Source organism: Spermophilus citellus (genome assembly GCF_964194105.1).
Source record: "Spermophilus citellus genome assembly, chromosome: 16".
Lineage (NCBI taxonomy): Eukaryota > Metazoa > Chordata > Mammalia > Rodentia > Sciuridae > Spermophilus > Spermophilus citellus.
In genome coordinates this window covers 71,583,194-71,602,520 of record NC_138196.1, presented here as the reverse complement: position 1 = coordinate 71,602,520, position 19,327 = coordinate 71,583,194, and the positions used below count along the sequence as shown (strand labels likewise).

General features: G+C 44.2%; 1 protein-coding gene across 5 annotated transcripts in view; it reads left to right on the top strand.

The window, feature by feature from the left end:
• The window catches only part of PSD3 (pleckstrin and Sec7 domain containing 3), a gene marked incomplete at its 3' end in the record, with an annotated part of 568,898 nt that overhangs the window by 87,339 nt on the left and 462,232 nt on the right, over nt 1-19,327 (top strand). For 4 of the 5 annotated variants that reach the window (XM_081269548.1, XM_081269547.1, XM_081269546.1 and 1 more), the window contains 3 exons: nt 3,590-3,678; nt 4,040-4,176; nt 4,880-5,749. In XM_081269548.1, the coding sequence (XP_081125674.1) occupies nt 5,000-5,749 (750 nt within the window). In that variant the 5' untranslated portion in view covers nt 3,590-3,678; nt 4,040-4,176; nt 4,880-4,999. Of the gene's footprint in view, nt 1-3,589; nt 3,679-4,039; nt 5,750-19,327 lie in introns of all 5 variants that reach the window. The other variant, XM_081269545.1, reaches the window with a different exon arrangement.

Sequence of the window (19,327 nt, the reverse complement as noted above, 5' to 3'; positions counted from 1 at the left end):
GTTATAGCAGCACAAATGGACTAATACTGTAGCTGTTACCTTCATCACCCTCATGTTACATCACTATTACATCCAGCTCACTATGACACAGATTTACCTAGTGCAAGAAACTGTGCTAATCCCTGAAGGTGCTACTATTGAGCAGTCGATAGAATACCCTGGAACATCTTGAAGCCTATTTGCTAAGGTACAAGTCAGAATACTCAGGGCTTAATGTGGGCATTCCCGGCTATCCCAGCTTCTGTTTCCGTCAGACCCCACAGACTTGCCCCGAATGAGCCTCCTCCTCCTTTGCCCTTCACACCTCCCCAGCTGCTCAGCTTTCACTTCCACCCAAATCTCCCCTAAACCCAGGGCCCAGTCCCAACTCTACCATGTTTTTCATTTTTTCTTGACTCAGACTGCAGCTTGTTATCCAAACACAATCCTTCTAGCAGGTGGAACTGCAGTTACCACCACCTTTCCTTCCTATGAGGTTGTGAATGCTCAACAGGTCATAGCCGGTGACTCCAGAGGCTCTGAATATGACTGTGAGGGACAGAGAGTGGTGGGCTCCACCTTCTGAGAGAATGGATGACTTAAAACTCTGAAAGGAATGTTTTCAGGAATCCTGGGGATTTCCTGGGACTTGGGCATCTAACACTTGTTCTCTGCAACTACCACGTTTTGGGGAGAATTCATTTTCATCAATTCAAGCAACACATCTTGATAAGATACCTTCTTTTTTTCTTTTCTTTTTTGCAGTACTGGGGATTGAACCCAGGGGACGCTGTACACTGCGCTTCATCCCTTTTTATTTTTTTATTTTGAAATAGATACATTGCTGAGGCTGGTCCCGGAACTTGCAAATCTCCTGACACAGCCTCCCAAGTCGCTGGGATTACAGGCATGTGCCACCACGACCAGCCAAATACTAATTTTTGTACAATCTTGAATCAAGGAAGCTCTTGAAAACATTAGACAAACAACCCTAGAGAAGGCAGAGCACCAGGGCACCCAGCTTTAGCAACAGGAAGGCTGGGCACCTGTTGTATTAGGTCCTGTTGTCAACAGGAATGCAAAGAGCCAGCCCTGGAGGAAGCATCATATACTTCACTCTGTGTGGCCTTAAAGAAGCTACTCTAGCTCCCCTGCACTCTAGAAGTGATGAGAAGAAATCATTAGCAAAATTGAGTACAGTTTAAATTATCTGTTGATTGCATCACATTTTATGAATTGTAGGGTAGGGGTGGAAACAAAGGAAGTCAATCCAGAATACTTTTAGAACGATAAAACCTGAGAAGTCAGAGAAATCGAGCAATGATTTAGTTTAGAATTAGTAGTAATAATATTACTACAACAACACATATCACAATTTAAGAACCTAATTATTTATATGTTTGTATATGTGTGTGTGTGTGTGTGTGTGTGTGTGTAGCACTGCTATCAAGATTATCCCATTTGACTTGTGAAACAATTCTGTAAGATAGAAATTTATTTTGTTGTTTTACAAGTCAATCTACTGAAGTTCAGAGACTTGTTTTGAGTCACAGTTAATAGATGGTTACTCCAGAATTCAAGCCCGTATTTCCTAAATCCCAAATGCAGGGCTGACTCTTCCAAATCCCCAATAATTCCTCAACTCTTAGACACTTACCCATCAGACAGAAAGCATAAAAACAGGCATATGATTACCCACTGCATGTGAATAAATATAAATATAGATGTATATGTAACTCCAATTCTTCCATTGTATGAACCAATTTTCTCAAGGTCTCAAAAATGTGTGGGTATAAATTCAAAAAGTAGCTAATATTTATTGATAACCTATTATGTTCCAGACCACTGGATTACATAAACCCTCTAAATGTACCTCCACTTAATCCTCACAACAATCCTGTGTAATAGATACTGGCTAGACATGGTGGCACATACCTATAATCCCAGTGGCTCCAGAGGTTGAGACAGGAGGATCACAAGTTCAAGGTCAGCCTCAGCAACTTCAGGAGGTCCTAGGCAACTTAGATCCTGTCTCAAAAAATAAAAAGGACTGAGGCTGTGGCTCAGTGGTTAACCACCCCTGGGCTCAATCCCCAGTAGAGAGTGAAAGAGAGAGAGAGAGAGAAAGGAGAGAGAGAGAGAGAGAATGTATATGTGTGGGGGTGGGGGAAATGTTGCCTGATCTTAATAAAACAATCATCAGAAAGGTTAATGATTTTCCTAAGGTCACACAGTCCTCAATGAAAGCTGGACTCAGAGAAATGTCTATCTGGCACCAAAGTGCCCACCTCCAATCACTATGCCATTCTTTCTTTTTTTTTAAGAGAGAGAGAGAGAGAGAGAGAGAGAATTTTAATATTTATTTTTTAGTTTTTTCGGCGGACACAACATCTTTATATGTGATGCTGAGGATGGAACCCCGGGCCACATGCATGCCAGGCGAGCACGCTACCGCTTGAGCCACATCTCCAGCCCTCACTATGCCATTCACACCACAGCTGCAACCCATGCTTCTCACCCCCACTTTTCATACTGAATCCCAATCCCCTAATATACACCCTCCTATTTAACGGCATCTCAAACAGATGTCTACGTGTGTCCTCTAAGTCAACTCTCTAGTGTCACCCATGGTTTCCTTGCACTCTCAGCTACCCAACTGAGAAACTAAATATTTAGCCATGATCTCCAGTGCAATAAGCTCACAAGTAAAAAGAAGGAAAGAAGGAAGTGTCCTGGCACATTCCCACCAGCACCATTGATGCTTTGGTTCTTCATTTCATCTGGAAGGTGGAGGCTGGAACTTCCAGTTGGAAATTCAAGAGTGAGTTGAGGGGCACTTTCTTGTCTGAGAGCCGTTTAGGGGCCTCACCTCCTTGGGGCCCTTTGTAGTAAGAAGGAATAGAGGACTTTTCATCCCTGGGCCGCCTGCGTCCCCTGGCCGTGCCCTGCTGGCTAAACTGGGCACCTGCCATCACAGGCACCTCAGGAGCAAAGCAGAATGCTGGTTCCTGCCCCTGGAATCCTGTTGGAAGACGTGCCTCCTCCATTATCGACAGTTCATTTGTCAACAAACTCGTCCTTGTTGAGTGACAAGGATGTTCAGTGTGTTCTTTTAGAGGAGAGTGTGAAACTTATTTTAAAAAGACAAGATACTGCTCATGTAGGGTTTTTGATAAAAATTAGTATAACCAGATCAACAGAATTACATCTGGATATTGCTTTGTCTTACCAACATTTTCACTTTGTTAGTGTTTGCTATAAAAGGATTACAGTGGCCCTCCTTACCTTGTGGGGGCAGAGCCTCCATCACCTTGGATGAGAAAACTGTGTAAAGGAAAGCCAACACAGGATCCCACCTGCCATGTGAGAATCTCCAAAGACCCCCTGACCTGCAGTGGCAGTAGGGCCCGAGTTCTCATGTTGCTCTGTGAAGCTGCCCATGTGCAGGCCGGAGAGGAGACAGCCCAGGCTCCACGTGGTGCCTGATACCGAGCAGGAACCTTCTGATCACTTTGCCTCAGAGGAGGATTTCCCAGGTCTCTTTGAGCCCAGCTGTTTCAAATTGATGAAGACAAGAACTTTCTCACCCCCACCTTCTTTTCTCCTCCAGAACAAGACCCAGAAGGGTCCTCTTCCACCACGGGAGTTATTCAGTCTACAGAAACCTTCGGAAAGTGAATTACTCAACTGAATTTGCAGGTGGGTTCTTTTCTCTCCTATTACACTTTTCAATGATCTGTCAAACTATGCTAGAAAGAAATAATCCCCATTTAAAAAAAAAAGAAAAGGACTGCTATTATTCTCACAAGTTAAAAAGGATAAAATATCTTAAAAAAAAAAGAAAAAGAAAAAAAAACCTCTAGGGCTGGGGTTGTGGCTCAGTGGCAGAGTGCTTACCTGAGTTGTGTGAGGCACTGGGTTCGATCCTCAGCACCACATAAAAATAAATAAAGGTATTGTGTCCAACTACAACTAAAAAAAAAATAATTAAAAAAACTCTAGACTAATTTGTAACCTGTATATATATTTTTTCTCTTCTTTTTTCTTGTCTCTTTTCCAGTTTTATTTCGTTTTTGGTGACACTAAGTGCCTTGGTCTGTTTCATGCTGCTATAACAAAATACTACAGACCGAGTCATCTGTGAAGAATGGAAATTTATTTCTTGCAGTTCTGGAAGCCGGGAAGTGCAAGATCAAGGTGCCAGCCTCTGGGTAGAGGGTAGAAGGGCTGCCTGCTCACATGGTGGATGGCAGAAAGGCAAGCTACTGAACAGTGCATAAAGCCTCTTTTATAAGCACTTTAAACCCATTCACGAGGGAAGGGGCCTTCATGACCTAATCACCCCTTGAAGCCCCCACCTCTCAATGCCTTCCCATGGGCAACAGCAACCATAGAAGCTGGTATTTTGATGGGCCACTGTGTGCTCCTCCTGGAGAGTTCCTAAGTAACCAGCCTTCAGAGTAGAGCTCCTCCGTGCAGACATTCACATTGTTTATCACTGTCTGTTACATTCTTTACCAGAGAGGCCTTAAAGGTATTAAGGGAAAAAATACAGACAAAGCAGATTAAAAGTATACTTCAGGGTCTACTGATGGCCTCATCTATAAACCACACAGTGTCTCACAGGTCAGACGCCAAATTAGGTGAAACAGTGGTTTCATTTCAAATATGAGGAAACTTGCAGTTAAGCAAAAGGAATTCAGTTAGACACACAGGGGTGAGAGGGCCAGTCTCCCTGCCCCCAACCCCCAGTCCCCCATCCCGGGTTGTTCTCCATCCTTCTGCATTTCTGTGACTCTGTGACACAGGCCCAGGGTCCAACTCCATGGCCAACACCGTGGCCTGACCCCCTCCTCGGAGACCCCCCTGGGTGCTGAAGGTGTGCCGTTGGCTTCCTCAGGCTCTCCGTGGAACCATGAGGCTGAGTCACGTCTGCCCGCAGCTGCTGCTGTTTGCATCCCTGGGCACGGAGCTCTGAAACTCGACCCTGGCAAGGACCAGCCCTATCCCCTTGGAGGAAATGGCTGAGCGGCCTCAGCAACAGCAGATGAAAACTTCCTTCCTCTTCATCCAGCTGCAGGCCCCCCCTGCCCGAGCTCTCCCCGCCCAGTCTCCAGCCACTGCAGCCTCAACAGCAGCCCCAGGGGGCCTGGAGGAGGGACACATTTTCCCAAGTCCCAGGACAAACTTCTTGGCAGGCGGGGACCTCAGGCGCACACAGGGCTTAGCTGCTTCTCCTTCAAGCCTGCTGCATGGGGAAGGCCTTGGGACAGTGGAACCAGCCGCTTTCAGTTGCTGTTCACTGAAGGAGAAGGAGGAGGGAAAGCCAAAACCCCAGGACCTGCACCTCAGATCCCCACATTGTAGGCACTGCCTGGCCCCTGCCTCTAGGAACCGCGCATGCCCACAGCCCCTGTCATGCAGGCTTGCTAGCCCGGCTCCTATCATGAACGATGGAAGCAGCAGTCCCCCCATGGGCTGGAAGCACTGGCCTGTCTCTTCTGCGCCCCAGGACCTGTGGGGCATGGACACCCCAGCCAGGAACACCTGGGGATGCTCGACTCCGCAGGCCACCTGGGCCCACACTGTCGACAGGGGTGAAAGGGCTGGGATGAGGAGAGGTGCTGCCACCTACCAGGGGCTCCCACAGAGCTGTGGAGAGGAGGCTGGCACCACGGTTCTGGCAACAAGGGCACAGCTCCACAGATACTGCCCGACTCTTCAGATCAGCACAAGCTCCCCGGCCCCACCTGCGGCTCCACCTCTCAAGGTAAGAATCTGTGTGAGCCTAAATCCCCAGACTCTAGCTGCTCCTTCAGCAGAGGAGATGGAGACGGGGACAGCCGTGCCCTCTGTGGCTCCCAGTCCTGACCCTGAGTCTCCCTCTGCTGTGGAGGACCTGCCTATGGACAGCAGAGGTGTCCCCCAGCCTCAGCCCTCCCCGGCCTGGTCTGGGCTCTTTCCTGGGGGCTCTGCCACCTTCCCAGCCCCTGGCAACCTTCCATTTGGAAAGAGACAATGAATTACTGTTTCCCAAGATCTTTGCCAAAGAAGGGGGGATAAAAGTTGGATAAGGAAATGCCTACGTTATAGGGGAAGACCAAGGGAAGGGCAAGGGTGGACACAGACATGTTGGAGGCCCTCTGAGGTGCCGGCCATCATGCTGGGTGCTTTCTCATAGCTCATTAGTCCTCATCACCACAAGTGCACTTTCAGACAAGGGAACTGAGATGTGGTCAGGCAAAAATCCTTTCCCTCCTTCCAAAAAGATAAGGGCAAAAGCAAACACTGCTTCCGTGGTAGATGTTGTGGACAGTGAGGGAGGCTTCAGTGAGCCGTGGGGGTTTCTAGAACTAGAACACAGCCCGGGACACTGCACATTCTGGGCCCACATCTCCCTCCCAACCTCAGCCCCCAGCAAGAGGACATGCCTCCCTGGGCACGAGCCTCCAGTTCCCATCAGGAAAGGCAAAGGCTACTCCGTATGGTCTCCAGGGTCTACTCCAGCTCCCCCGGACTCTACCTCCCATCACGGTCCTGCTGCTTTTTGTTAGCATACTAGTCTCTGCATCTCTGACCCGCCCCCATCATGATGGTGCCAAAGCCCACCCTCTCCACCGAGTTCAGGTGTACAACTCTCAAAATGGGGGTTCCAAGTTTCCAATTATGCCTCCATCTTTTCTTACCCAGCCACAAGAACATGCTGCTATACTTTGTGCGTGAGTGTGTATGTTGGGGTTGATGAAATGAGAGAGGAAAGGGGATTCTTGGTGGTGTACATGGAAGGCTGGCATGGAGGGGGCTCTCAGGCAAGTTGAGATTGTTTGGAATTCATACCATAAAGGAGCTTCCCATGGGTGTGGGGAAGGGGATGCCACTTCATCCAGACCCGGTGGCTCTCTGACCTGCTCATGCACACCATCACTCCTTCCCCATTTGTCTTTTTAATGGAGGGTCCTCACAGCCACAGTTAAGCATCGGGGAGAAAGAGTCCAAATTCTCTCCAGAGGGGAACTCTTGGAAGAAGTGATACTATCACACTTCCTTGAGAAATAGCTTGCATTCCATCCTCGTTCTTGTATCTCTCATTTCCTACAGGGATTTAGGAGGAATAACACACTCCTGCGTCAGAGTCCAGTCTCTGGATGTGGGGGGGTCATACAGTAGCTCTCTGTGTACTTTTAATACTGTTTGATGGCTGAAAACTTAATGTTCCCCCCACCCTTCCCTCCCGCCTTGGGGCAAAGGGCGAAGCCTCACAGCTGTTGCCATTCCCTAGGGAGGGGTGCTTTGGGAATGGGTGCAGGAATGTAGAACTTGGCCTTGGCGGCCTCATTTAACCCCCTGTGTAAATGGGCCCCCAGATATTGATTCCACCTACATTAAGGATTGCAGAATTCCCATTTACAAAGCTAGAAGCCCCAAATCCAAGTCCTCGTCACTGGAGCTCTCTTGAGTCTCAGTTTCTCCATCTTGGAAGTACTGATGATGTACCAGCTCCTAGGTTGCCATGGAGATTTGTGCACTAAAGTGCTGGGGCAGTGAAAGGGACCAGTTGTAGTTCTGTTTTGCAGAAGAGGGGAAGCAAGACCTATGGGACTCCAGCCATGGAGTCAGTGTGAATATAGTGACTCCAGGGCCTGGTGAAGGAGTAGGGCTCCTTGACCTTGCTGAACAGGCGTGACTCCCTTTGCCATGGGGACAGGAACTGTGAGATGAGTTGCCTCTGTGGCACAAGTCCTTTAAATGCCTTACAACTCTTATGAACCCAGTAACCCAGTCCCATATTAAGTTTTAGGAAAAGTAGAAAAATCAACAAAGATAGTTTTTCCATCTATCCAACCCTGGGCAGATTAAGGTGCCCCCGACACCTGATGTAAAAAATTAGTTCATGAGAATTGCACAATAGTTCATGTTTTGGAATCTAGAGCATCAAAATGCTGGTTAAAATATTTTATTGTTGGGCTAAGGCTATAGCTCAGTGGAAAAGTGCTTGCCATGCATGCATGAGGCACTGAGTTTGATCTCAGCACCACATAAAAATAAATAAAGATACTGTGTGTTCATCTACAACTAAAAAAATACCTAAAATTTTTTTTTTAATATTTTATTGCCAACTATGAATGCTGAGACCCTTGATTCCTCACCGTGGAAACTTTCAAGAAAAATGTGATCAGCTATATTTAAAAAAGTGAAAGATTGGCTGGGTGCAGTGGCTCACACCTACTTGTAATCCTAGCTACTAAGAAGGCTGACACAGAAGGATCACAAGTTCAAGGCCAAGCTGGGCAACTTAGCAAGACCCTTCTCAAAATTAAAAAAAAAAAAAAAAAAAATAAGGACTGGGGATGTAGCTCAGTGTAGAGTGCCCCTGGGTTCAATCCTCAGTACCAAAAAAGAAAAGTGAAATGTAAGTAAATTTTATTCTATGTGCATACCATAGCATGGAGGTCATTGTGTCAACCTTCTCAACAGAAAGTCTGCATGTGAAGAGTAAATTTTTTTCTTTGCAGAACTCCAAATGATCAAGCTTAAATCTCTCAGTGTTAAAAACCCATAGGCTCCAGTGCGAAAATTTCTGACTTATATCCTTCCAAGTATCATAAGGACTGAGTACAGTGCATTAAATCACTTGGTTTTTAATTTATATGATAACCAGCCCCTGGCCTCTCTGCTGTCTCTCACTACCTTTGCATCTGACGAAATCTCCTTAGAAGGTAACCGGCATCCCGGGAGCTGGAGGTCCACACTGCACTCTTCAATTCCCTGGTGGAGAGGGTGGGAGAAGCACACACAGGAACAGCAGGTCTAGGGACTGGTTTAGAACAGACACCACCGGCTTTCCAAAAGCAGTGGAATCTGGGTTTGAAGGACATGGAGTTCCAGCTCAGGGGGATGCCATCTGAGGCCGTCACATTCCCACGTCGGTCTGTCAATGTGAAATCAGAAGATGTTCCTTGGTCTGGGACCAGAGCCTGCCCCAAGGATGTCCGGGACCCCATGTCCTGCTGCCCCTCTGTGGGAGCCCATGGAACTGTCAACATTTGACTAGAGTTTGGGACTAAAGATATGAAAATAAGGATAAAAGACACAACTCAAAACAAACAATAAAACCTCTATAATCATTCTGGGAAATTTCCACATATAAAAAAAAAAAACTAGGTCTTCATATCTTACATAGTTCATATCTTAAAATAGCAGTGACTTTTGCTTTATAACTGGCTTTAGAAAGTTAGTAATGAATGTATTCCTTAAAATTTTCCTCAAAATGCCATGTTTACAAACCTCACAGGATTTTCACCCGTAACTGTAAATTCCCCAGAATTTTACCTCTTAATTTTTTTCTTCCTTCTTCCCTTCCCCTTTCATCACCGATCAACTTTTTCAGTTTTCCTTGCCAGCTTCTGGGAGTGTTCATGGTTTAGAAATCAGGGAACTGAGCAGGACAGGCAGGAGTTCTTGGAGGTATGTGAGAGAGAGACAAGGATCGTCATTAATCTAATAAATGGAAATGCAGGGTAGGTCTGTTTCCCTAGAAGCAGACCCTGTCCAGCAGACTAGAGAAAATGTTTTAACTCTCTATGGCCTGGATTGTTACTCCTTAAAATGAAAACAGTACCTGAAATATTAATCTGTAAAGTACATAAATTTTGGGTAGGAAGTTTTTATTTAGAGTAAAAGTCGTGGGGACTGGGATCCAAGAGATAAAGAAAGGAGCTCTGGTTCTATCAACTAATGAGCTGTGTCGTCTCTGCCGACTCCTTGAACAGAGCTAGCTGATCTCCCGTGTTCTCTGAGGTCTTCCGAGTTCTGACGTCTGGCGGTAACTATGAATGTATGAATCCAGAAAAAGGAATGGAATTGTTTAATGAAATAAAAGGATTAAAGCAATTTCATTTCATCTAACTCTGCTTGTCTCTTAAGATTTATTATTTAGTCAGAAGACTTCACTGCAGGACAGTTCCATACAAGGTGGGCATTCCTTTCTTAACAAGCACCTGGATTTCAATAGGGAGCTAGGAATTCTAGGGTATGACAGACTCCATGCCCCCTTCCGGTAGTAACACCAAGACCCATGCAGAATTTTAGGACTAGTATTGCAAACTGCCTGCTCTCCAATTGATAGTTCCTTTTCAGACCAGATTCTAGTTTGAATGATAATAATAATAATAATAATTCTCTTCTGTGAGTTGAATGCTGAACTTTGGTCTACTGAAGCCCCAGGAAATGGTCATTTTCCTCCTCTGGGGTAAATACTTCTTTACCCAGGCCTGTTTCACTTTTCTAACCTGCCATAAGTTTAGAAACTGTTCCACTCATAAAATGATAGGCTAGATAATTCTGTATTTAAATCCTTCTTGGTGAGTAGTTCAGAATTTTCCAAAAGAAATTGGAAAAGAGAGAAAGCACACGCAAACGCTTATGTGTGATTTTAACAGTGATCTAGATAAGTGTGCAGGGAAGCATCCCTTTGAAACGATTCTGGTATTTAGAAAGACAGTATTGATTGGGTTGCAAGGCTTATCTTTACTCCATTTTACGCTGTGTTGGTTTTGACACAGATGTCTTGATTTATTACTTGAATAAATACAGCCTGAGATAGCAGAATGAGTTTCAATTCTCCCTTCTGGTGATTTGCCTTAGCGTTTCCATGACAACGTTGTGTGCTCCTCTCTCTGTACCCCTTATTTCCACAGTCACACACAGAAGTCCTGTGGCAATATCAATGTATTGGTGCTGCCCCGAAGGAATCACCAATTTCTCAGCACTTCAATCTACCTATCGGGAGAAGAGAGTAGAGAGTGCATGGAAAACCTTACAGGTGTATGTCTTTGTGGCAGAGTTCCCACACTGGGAACTGAGATGGGGGACTCTGACCCTCCTCCTGACTCAAGGTAGCTGAGGGAGCGCAAGTCCCTTCATTCTGGGCCTTAATTCCATGTCTGTCACATGGAAAGTTTAGACTGTCTTGGTTCTTCCCTTCCTAGTCCATTGATTCCAAGTCAGTTCTTGCCAAACCTTTGGTGCCTGTATTTATAAAAAGACAACCAAATCTACAGCCTTTGGTGGCAAATCTCCAAAAGTCTATTGGATTGAGAAGTCTCTGTGTTGAGAAACTCCCTTATAGGTAAAATTAGATGTCTCTCCAGCATCCAAAGGAGAAACAGAAACTAAAATACATTTTTAAAACATAGTATGCCAATATAGGCCCAATTTTCTAATCTCAAGTATTAAATTAGGTTTGGTCTGAGAGTTTAGGGCACAAAGGCTCAAGGTGAATTTTTGACAGGATTCATTATAAGGATAACACTTATGTAGGGTCTTGTAGAACCCAAAACAGATGCAGATAACTAGAACCAGGGACTTCAATGTGTCCATCTCTCCTTACTGTGCCTTCTGCACTTCTCTTCAATATTCTCTTTCTACACAACTGCTTCCTCCACTTCCTACTTCTAGGTTTACCTCCCTTCTCTCTAGAACAGTCCAGAGAAGACTGGAATTCCATAGGCCTCATGCCCGATGCTTTGGAAGAAGCTCCTTGGTCCAGTGTGGGTTGGGACACACAGTGAGGACAGGTGGGTACAGTTCATACAGCACTATCAGGTGTGCTGAGGGCTTGAAGAAGGTTCTGCTATGTAGGTCTGGTAAACAGACAATTCTAAAAATTGATGGGGAGTGGAGAGGAGAGGAGAGGAGCGAGTATGGGCAGCCAGCCCAATGAAATGCCCCGAACTCTTCAGAGAGTTGTTAACTAAAAATTATAAACCAGTTACTTTTATGTAACGTCCCATCTGAGCCCTCCTAGATTTTAGGGAAACTAGAATGTATGGCCTTTGGGAAGATGTTTATGAGTATCTGGATTCCTAAACAACCATTGAGCTACATTCCTAGCCCCTTAAAAAGATTTTTTTTTTTTTGAAACAGTGTTTTGCTAAATTGCCAATGCAGTCCTCAAACTTGCACTCCTCCTGTCTCAGTCTCCCTGATGGCTGGGATTACAGACATGTGCCAACTTTTCTCTTTCAAAGACTGCTTTTCTTATAGATTTTTAGTGATGATAGCATGCGACTAGATTTACACATGTGTAGGTCCTGGGGTGCAGACGAGTTGTGTAGCCAACAGATCACCATCGCGGGCTCCACCTGTGGTCTCCCCTCAACATCAGATCACGGGCATCCCTGACTCAGCATCCCCAAAGTCAGAACAAATAAGTGCAACAGTGAAGGTGGGCCACATTCCTCCATGGGGGTCACCCTGCCTCCTTGAACTGAACCCTAGCCTGACAGCAGGCTGTTCCTGGATGACTGTGGAGTGCCTCCTCAGGAAGTTCAGCCTCCTTCATTTTGAAGTCATCGCAGCTGTGACTCTTTCTTGGCTGCCCTGTGTGCTGTGCATATTTCCTGTGATTATATTTAGTCGATTTTAATTTTTTGGAATTTAACTTTCAATTTTCAGGATGTATGATTTTTATATTAACCTTTCAATTACCAGGTCCAGTAGATTATGAGGTTAAAAAGCTCCAGGGTGTTATCCAGGCACTCAGGATCTTTTATCACTTGAAAATCCCATTTTCTCTGCAAGGAGCTCAGTGACTGCTCATTGAGGAACAATTGATGTGTCAGCCCATTTATCTCCTGTCATAAGCAGAGAAGACTCCGGAGAGTTTTGTAAAATACACATACTCAATCTTCTTCCATAAAGGGTTTCCGATGCCCTACAACAATAGCACAAATAATAAATAAAAATGATAGAGAAAGATGATAATAAAAGATCAAGTCTAGGAAAATATGTAAGAGTGAAGACCAAGAAAAGACCAGACTAAGACCAGAGAAAGAACCCAAAAGCACAGGCCATAAAGCCCTACGGAGCTGATTATATGAAAATCAAACTTGGCTTTGAACTTCCGAGCTGTCCAAGCTAAAAGAGGCACACGGTTAATACACAGTAGTTCTGTGAAAAGAGGAGAAAGAAACGGGAAGGAAAGAAGGAAGGAGGGAGGGGGTTCTTTTATTATAGTCAACAGAAAATTCTTAGAATACTGAATTTCACTTTAAAGTAACAGTTTTTAAAAAATAACATTTTGGATAAAATCTTGTCTTACCTACATGTACTATTTACTCCTCTTCTGTTTCATTAGACGTTATATATATGGCACTATTTGATTAAAATACAATCACTATAAGAGCACATATTGCTTGCTGGCATGTTTAGATCTGCAAGATTATTTTTTTCTATATGCAATGCCTCTCCCTCCCCCACAAATACTCTGCTCTCTGAGCTTTTTTCGTTTTTTCTAGTACTTTTTCAGTTTCCTCCATGTTTGCCCATCCCTTTGTGCTCTTGTTAGTAGAGTGCTTATTCTAGTATGTTTCTCTCCGTCTACCACAGGCCGGGAAACTACACAACAGACTTGTCTAAAATATAAAGAAAGTTTGTTCATTCTGTAAAGAAGTAGAAGTCTCTATGTGAGAAGCTGAGTGTTATGCCCCGGAGGTAATGGCAGAAATTTTAATATTAATTACTTCCTTATGATTTAGATCAGAAATGATGCTTTGTTCTCTAGGCCTGTAGACATATCCTGAATTTGTATACTTGTGGAACAGATATGATAGCTTGAATGTACCTTAAATACTCATGGGTTAAACCCTTGGTCCCTGGTTTGGTGCTGTTGGAAGGTAATGGAGCCTTTAAGAGGTAAGGCCTAATGGGAGGTCTTTGGGTCACGGGGTGTGTGCCTTTCATTTGATTCCCAGCCACGGGGATAATGGTTTTGCTCTGACGCATTCTTCTGCCACAATGTGTTGCCTCCCCACCAGAGGCCCCAAAGCCATGCATCCACTCCATCATGAACTGGCACCTCCAAAACTGTGAACCAAATAAACCTTTTCTCTTTCTAAGTTGATTCTCTCCAGTGTTTGTTATAACAATAGAAAGCTGACTTGGAAAACACATACTTCCTGAATTCATTCATTTAATATTTATTGCTCACCCACTACAGGATACACAGTGTTTATTTAGGCACTGGGGTCATAGCAATGAGTAGGACAAACCAGGTCTTCACTTCTATTTTCTAGTAGGAGTGGAGAATGAAAACTAAATAAGATGTGACCACAATGCCTTCAGATTGTGAGGAGTACTTGGCAGAACAAAAGACAGACGCCAGGGACAAGGGAAGTGGTACTAGAAAGGATAGTTTCGTTTGTGTGATGAGAGGAGGCCTCCTGGAGAAGGCGGAATTTGAGTTGAAACTTGAATAACGGGAAGGAGCTGTCCCTGTGAAGATCAGTTCCCACACTTCACCCTAGTACAGCCTTCACCCTGTGGCCATCCAAACCAGTGACTCTCAAGCAAGGGGTGGTTGGCACTGCTGGAGCATCAATCCAAAGAAGAATAAAACTCAGTCTACCTTTGTGGTCATAAATTTAGTGGTGTTTTTACAAAAATGTCTTCCTCTGTGGTTTAGGGAGTTCTTTAGTGGGCCCATAGCCAAAGAATTACAGTCATATTTCTCTTTGGCTGAGCTCGTTGACCTAGTTTGAGAAATCTACATTGTGAATAATCTTTGGAAATAATGTCCCCCCCCCCAACAACTGTTCTCCTAGAGAATCTGTTTTGCTCCATGCTTTAAACAATCTGCAAAATAAAGAAGTATTTGTGACTTAAATAAATCATTTCTACTTCTCATGCCATTTTAGAAAGCTAATAGAAAAATTTTGTACCTTTCTCCTCAATTTTTTTTTTTTTAGCAGTGCTGGGGATTGAACCCCAGGCCTTGTGCATGCGAGGCAAGCACTCTAGCAACCGAGCTATATCCCCAGCCCCTCCTTAATCTTTTTTAGTAAGTGAATTTTCCATGTAGTTCTCTGCACACTGTTCTTCCCGCATCTTCTCATACTGTTTTGTAAGCCACTGTTCCTTCCTTTGTCACCCCTGTTCCTTCATTGTGTTGTCTTCTGGTTGGTAGCCTCGGAAGCACCCTGGGGGGAAGCAAAACATGAATCCAAATAGAAGCTGTGTATTAAAAGAGGAGGCAGCAGCTAGCACCTACCTATATAATCCCAGAGACCCTGGAGGCTGAGGCAAGAGGATGGCAAGTTCGAGGGCAGCCTGGGCATTTTAGCAAGACCCTGTCTCAAAATAAAATTTAAAAGGGCAACTCAGGAGACTGAGGCAGGAGGATCACGAGTTCAAAGTCAGCCTCAGCAGATTAGCAAGGCACTTAGCAACTCAGCAAGACCCTGACTCTAAATAAAATATAAAAAAGGGCTGGGGATGTTGCTCAGTGGTTAAGCACCCCTGGTTCAATCCTCATCCTTCCCCCTAAAAGAGAGCACCTCTGGGTTCAATCCCCAGTACCAAGAAACAACAACAAAAAAGCAAATGCAGGAACTATATTGTGACTGCCTACAAGTTATTTTATGCATTATTAAATTAATGTATTAAGGTTTCTGTCGACTTTTTTAAAAAACATATAACAAAGATAGAAGACTCTTTTCCTGTTTCCTAGAAACTTGAGGATTAGGACAGATAAACATATCAAAGAGGTATTTTAAAAAACACATACATACACACACACACACACACACACACACACACACACACACCAACAACAACAACAACCAAAAAAAAAACCTTATACACAATGCAACATAAAGCTTTGTAGTTGGTGTGAGACTCAGTGAAGGCTTATAGTGGGATGATGAAAAGACAGGAATGTCATGCAAGTTGCCATCTGTCCTTCATAAGTTGAAGGGGGAAATTACCATCTTTATTCCATTCAGTCAGGGGTAGATTCTCAGCAGAGATGGACTTCAGGACCGTCTGAGTGAAAGAAGGAAAAGCTGAGTGAATTAAAAAACTGTAATGAGCCTTTGAGTTATGAAGCTTCTCTTGAGTTCATGCATGAATTTCATAATTCATTGTGAAGGACTGTAACAATGTTGTGATCATATATAGAGTAAATTTGTTTTCCAGCCTGAAAATTAAATTTTCTGGCTTGTAAATGTATATCTTTTACCCAAAGTTATGAAAAAATTAAAAATAGTAAACTAGATGTATGGAAAATAATTATATGTTATGAAAAGAAGTATTTATGTTAGCATAAAATATATGCATCACTTAATACAGCATTGGAGGATTTGAAATCAGGACCAAAAAATGTGACATAGATTTCCATGTTGACACCTGGAAATGTGGTAGAATCCCACAGAATCTGAAGCATCCCACTGAATCGAAGCTTTCTCCTCATCCTGGAAGATTTCCTCTCCCAGGTGGCAGGCAGTGATGGCAATAGAATAAGGCTAGTCTGTGAGACGTTGCTAAGAGACAGCAGAAACACAGGAATGGGTCCTATAAATTTGGTCCAAGTCAGTGAGTCTGATGCTGTTTCTTGGCGAGGGCTTGCAGGATGCAGGGGTGGGAGTCAGGTTGAGTCTGGATGTTTTTTTGAATGACACTCCCAGCAAGGGCTGCAATCTGGCTGTAAAACACATGAACAATTTTGATTGGGACAGCAAATCAAGGCAGGTGATCCAGCTGGGAGCCGACATTGTGACTCCTGAACAGAAGTGAGGGTTAGAAATTTGTGGCACCCCTAACAATATGTCAGTTCAAAACTGTATCATTCACAGGTTGGCTTTTCTGCCTCTTTCTGTCTCAAGCTAGCTGATTATTAAGACCTCTTCAGCCTTTACTGCAGTTGGAATAGTATATGCCTTATGGTAAAAATAAAGAATAATGCCAGGCGCAGTGGTGCACGCCTTTAATCCCAGCAGCTCAGGAGGCTGAGACAGGAGAATTCACGAGTTCAAAGCCAGCCTCAGCAATAGTGAGGCACTAAGAACTCAGTGAGACCCTGTCTCTAAATAAAATACAAAATAGGGCTGGGAATGTGGCTCAGTGGTTGAGTGCCCCTGAGTTCAATCCCTGGTACCCCAAAAACATAAAAAAAAATAAAGAATAATAAGTTCTAATTCTATTGAAAGCAGGAGGAAAAAAAAAGAAGCCATTCATGAACCATAATCACAGGGGGTATTATTTTAAACCCATCTACATACTCAGAGAAAGGGCCATTTCATTATTTTTAATAAAATCATGTTACAAGCTAATCTAATCCTACAAACTAATCTAAATCCTCATCCCATTGGAATAGCAAGAAATTGAGTCTCAGATATTCTCAGGGTTCCCTGTCCTCTAATGTTGGGCCAAGGGGTCTGGAAATTTCTATGGAGCAACAGCATCCAGGAGTTCTTGCTTCCACTCATTCCTGCAGCACGTGGTCAGCCCAGTAGTGTGGACGAGCACAGACTCTGCATGTAAGTCCTGCTCTGCCCCTTCAAGCCGCGAGCCATGGGTAAATCACTTCATTCTGAATCTCAGTATTCTCATCTGTAAAATAGAGGTTATAGGAGCACCTACCTGACAGAACATGAGAATCAAGGGAGTTACACTACGTAAAGTTCTTGGAACCAGCCTGGCACCGGCTCGGCAGACTTTGGGGAGCCTCTCCCTCTGACTGGCAGTCCTCCACCCACCCTAATTATTGCTCACCTGCCTCCCATCTGGACTTTCAAGTTCAGCAGTTCTGCTCCTGTGCTCTGGCTGGGTTTGAGCCAATGGGGACCCAGGGCCTGGGCTCTCTCTCTTCTCTGTATGTCTGCATAGAAATTGATTTTTCTTAAACTGCAACCCTCCAACCCCATTTTGAAATATAAAGACAAAGTTTGTTATTTTCCTCATTGAATCCTAAATTATATATCATATATGCCTACCACCTTAATTTTCTGGGAATTCAACATTCACTACAACTCAAAACTGAAGGAGTAATAAGAAGAAGAATCTTAGCTTAGAAGTATTCAGAAAAACAAAAGAACTCTACAGTTGGAGGGATGAAGTCATGATGATCAGATTCAAGGTTAAGAAGTGGAAAGCAGGAGCTGTAGAGCCCATAAAGTCGTCACCACGGTGTGGGAGTCGTTTCTAAGCACACTCTCCCCTTAATTTCTGCCATTCTCCTGCTCAGAACTTCCCTTCCCCAGATGCTGCCCCTGAGCAGCCCCTGACTCACCCAAGTTCTCTCTCTACCCTTTTCCAGGCTTGAGCAAATTCCTCTCTCCCACGGGCTTCCACCTCTCCCCTTCCATCCAGAATATTTCCTATATTCTCTTCGGGGTCTATCACCCTAGGGAAGTGCCTTGATGGGAACTTCTGTTCCGGACCAAAACCTCCCCCAGGGCTCAAGCAGGTCAGGGCTTGGCTTCAAGGCAGAGGAACTGAAAAACTCAGGAGAAACTCCACAAGTCCATGATAATCAATTATCCTGCCCCTCATAAATGATTGGAAGGAGTTTTTAACATAGAAATAAAATATGAAGCCAGTTCTGCCTAGCCTAAGTAAAGGAAAAAGTTAAAGGAAATTTGGATGTTAGGAAAACATACTAATAACGTCATTTTGATATCTTAGATTCAACTCTGCTTGGTTGGTGGCAGGTCTTACAGAGGGCTTTCAGTCTCTACCATTGAGCTACATTCCCAGCCCTCTGAGCCTTGGTTGCTGTGAGCATCCTTTCCATATAATTTAAGTCAAGCGCTTAGCACAATTCCTGCACACAGAATTCTGCACTAAATTATAGGTATTATCAATGATGACAGCCCTTATGTCCAACAGAGATTTGAGAATTTATGTACAAATTTATCTTTTTTACTACAAGGTGGGATCCACATCTGCACAGATGTGCACACACTAGGTGCATAATTTGCTGCATTTTTGCATGAGCACATTCTGCCCAAGCACTTTAGTTGAGTCTCCTTGACTAGCTACTTGACTGGGCTCTTCTTCCAACCCTCTGTTCCTTTTCCTTTCCCTGCCCCCATTGGAAGAATGATGTCTTGGTCTGAAGTTATTTCAAGTGAGCTAAGCCCTTGTGGAAACCTCTTTACTCGGCTTTTATAGGCCAGAGATCTCACAACATGTATGAGATTTATCGTTCATATTAAATTGGAAAGCTCCCCTGTGTAATTCTTTTGAAACTACAGATGAAAATGAGTGGCATTCACTAGAACCGCTGTAAAAATTTAATGACATTTGCATTCAAGCTGCTGAAAGTAAATAATTGGGACACTGGGTGGCTGTTCTTCCACTCAGTTTAGACAGTTTAAGACAATGTGTCCTACGTTAGCTTGACACTAATTGAGAGTGTGTGAACAGTCCCCGGTACAGCTGTGCCCTGGGTGTGATGGAGGCGTAGACATTTCTATAGAATCTTGAAGCATAATAGGGATTTGGGGGAGGAGAGTCCAGGAACAGTGACAAGGAGTGGCAGGGGCTTGCTGGATGGCTTACCTTCCCA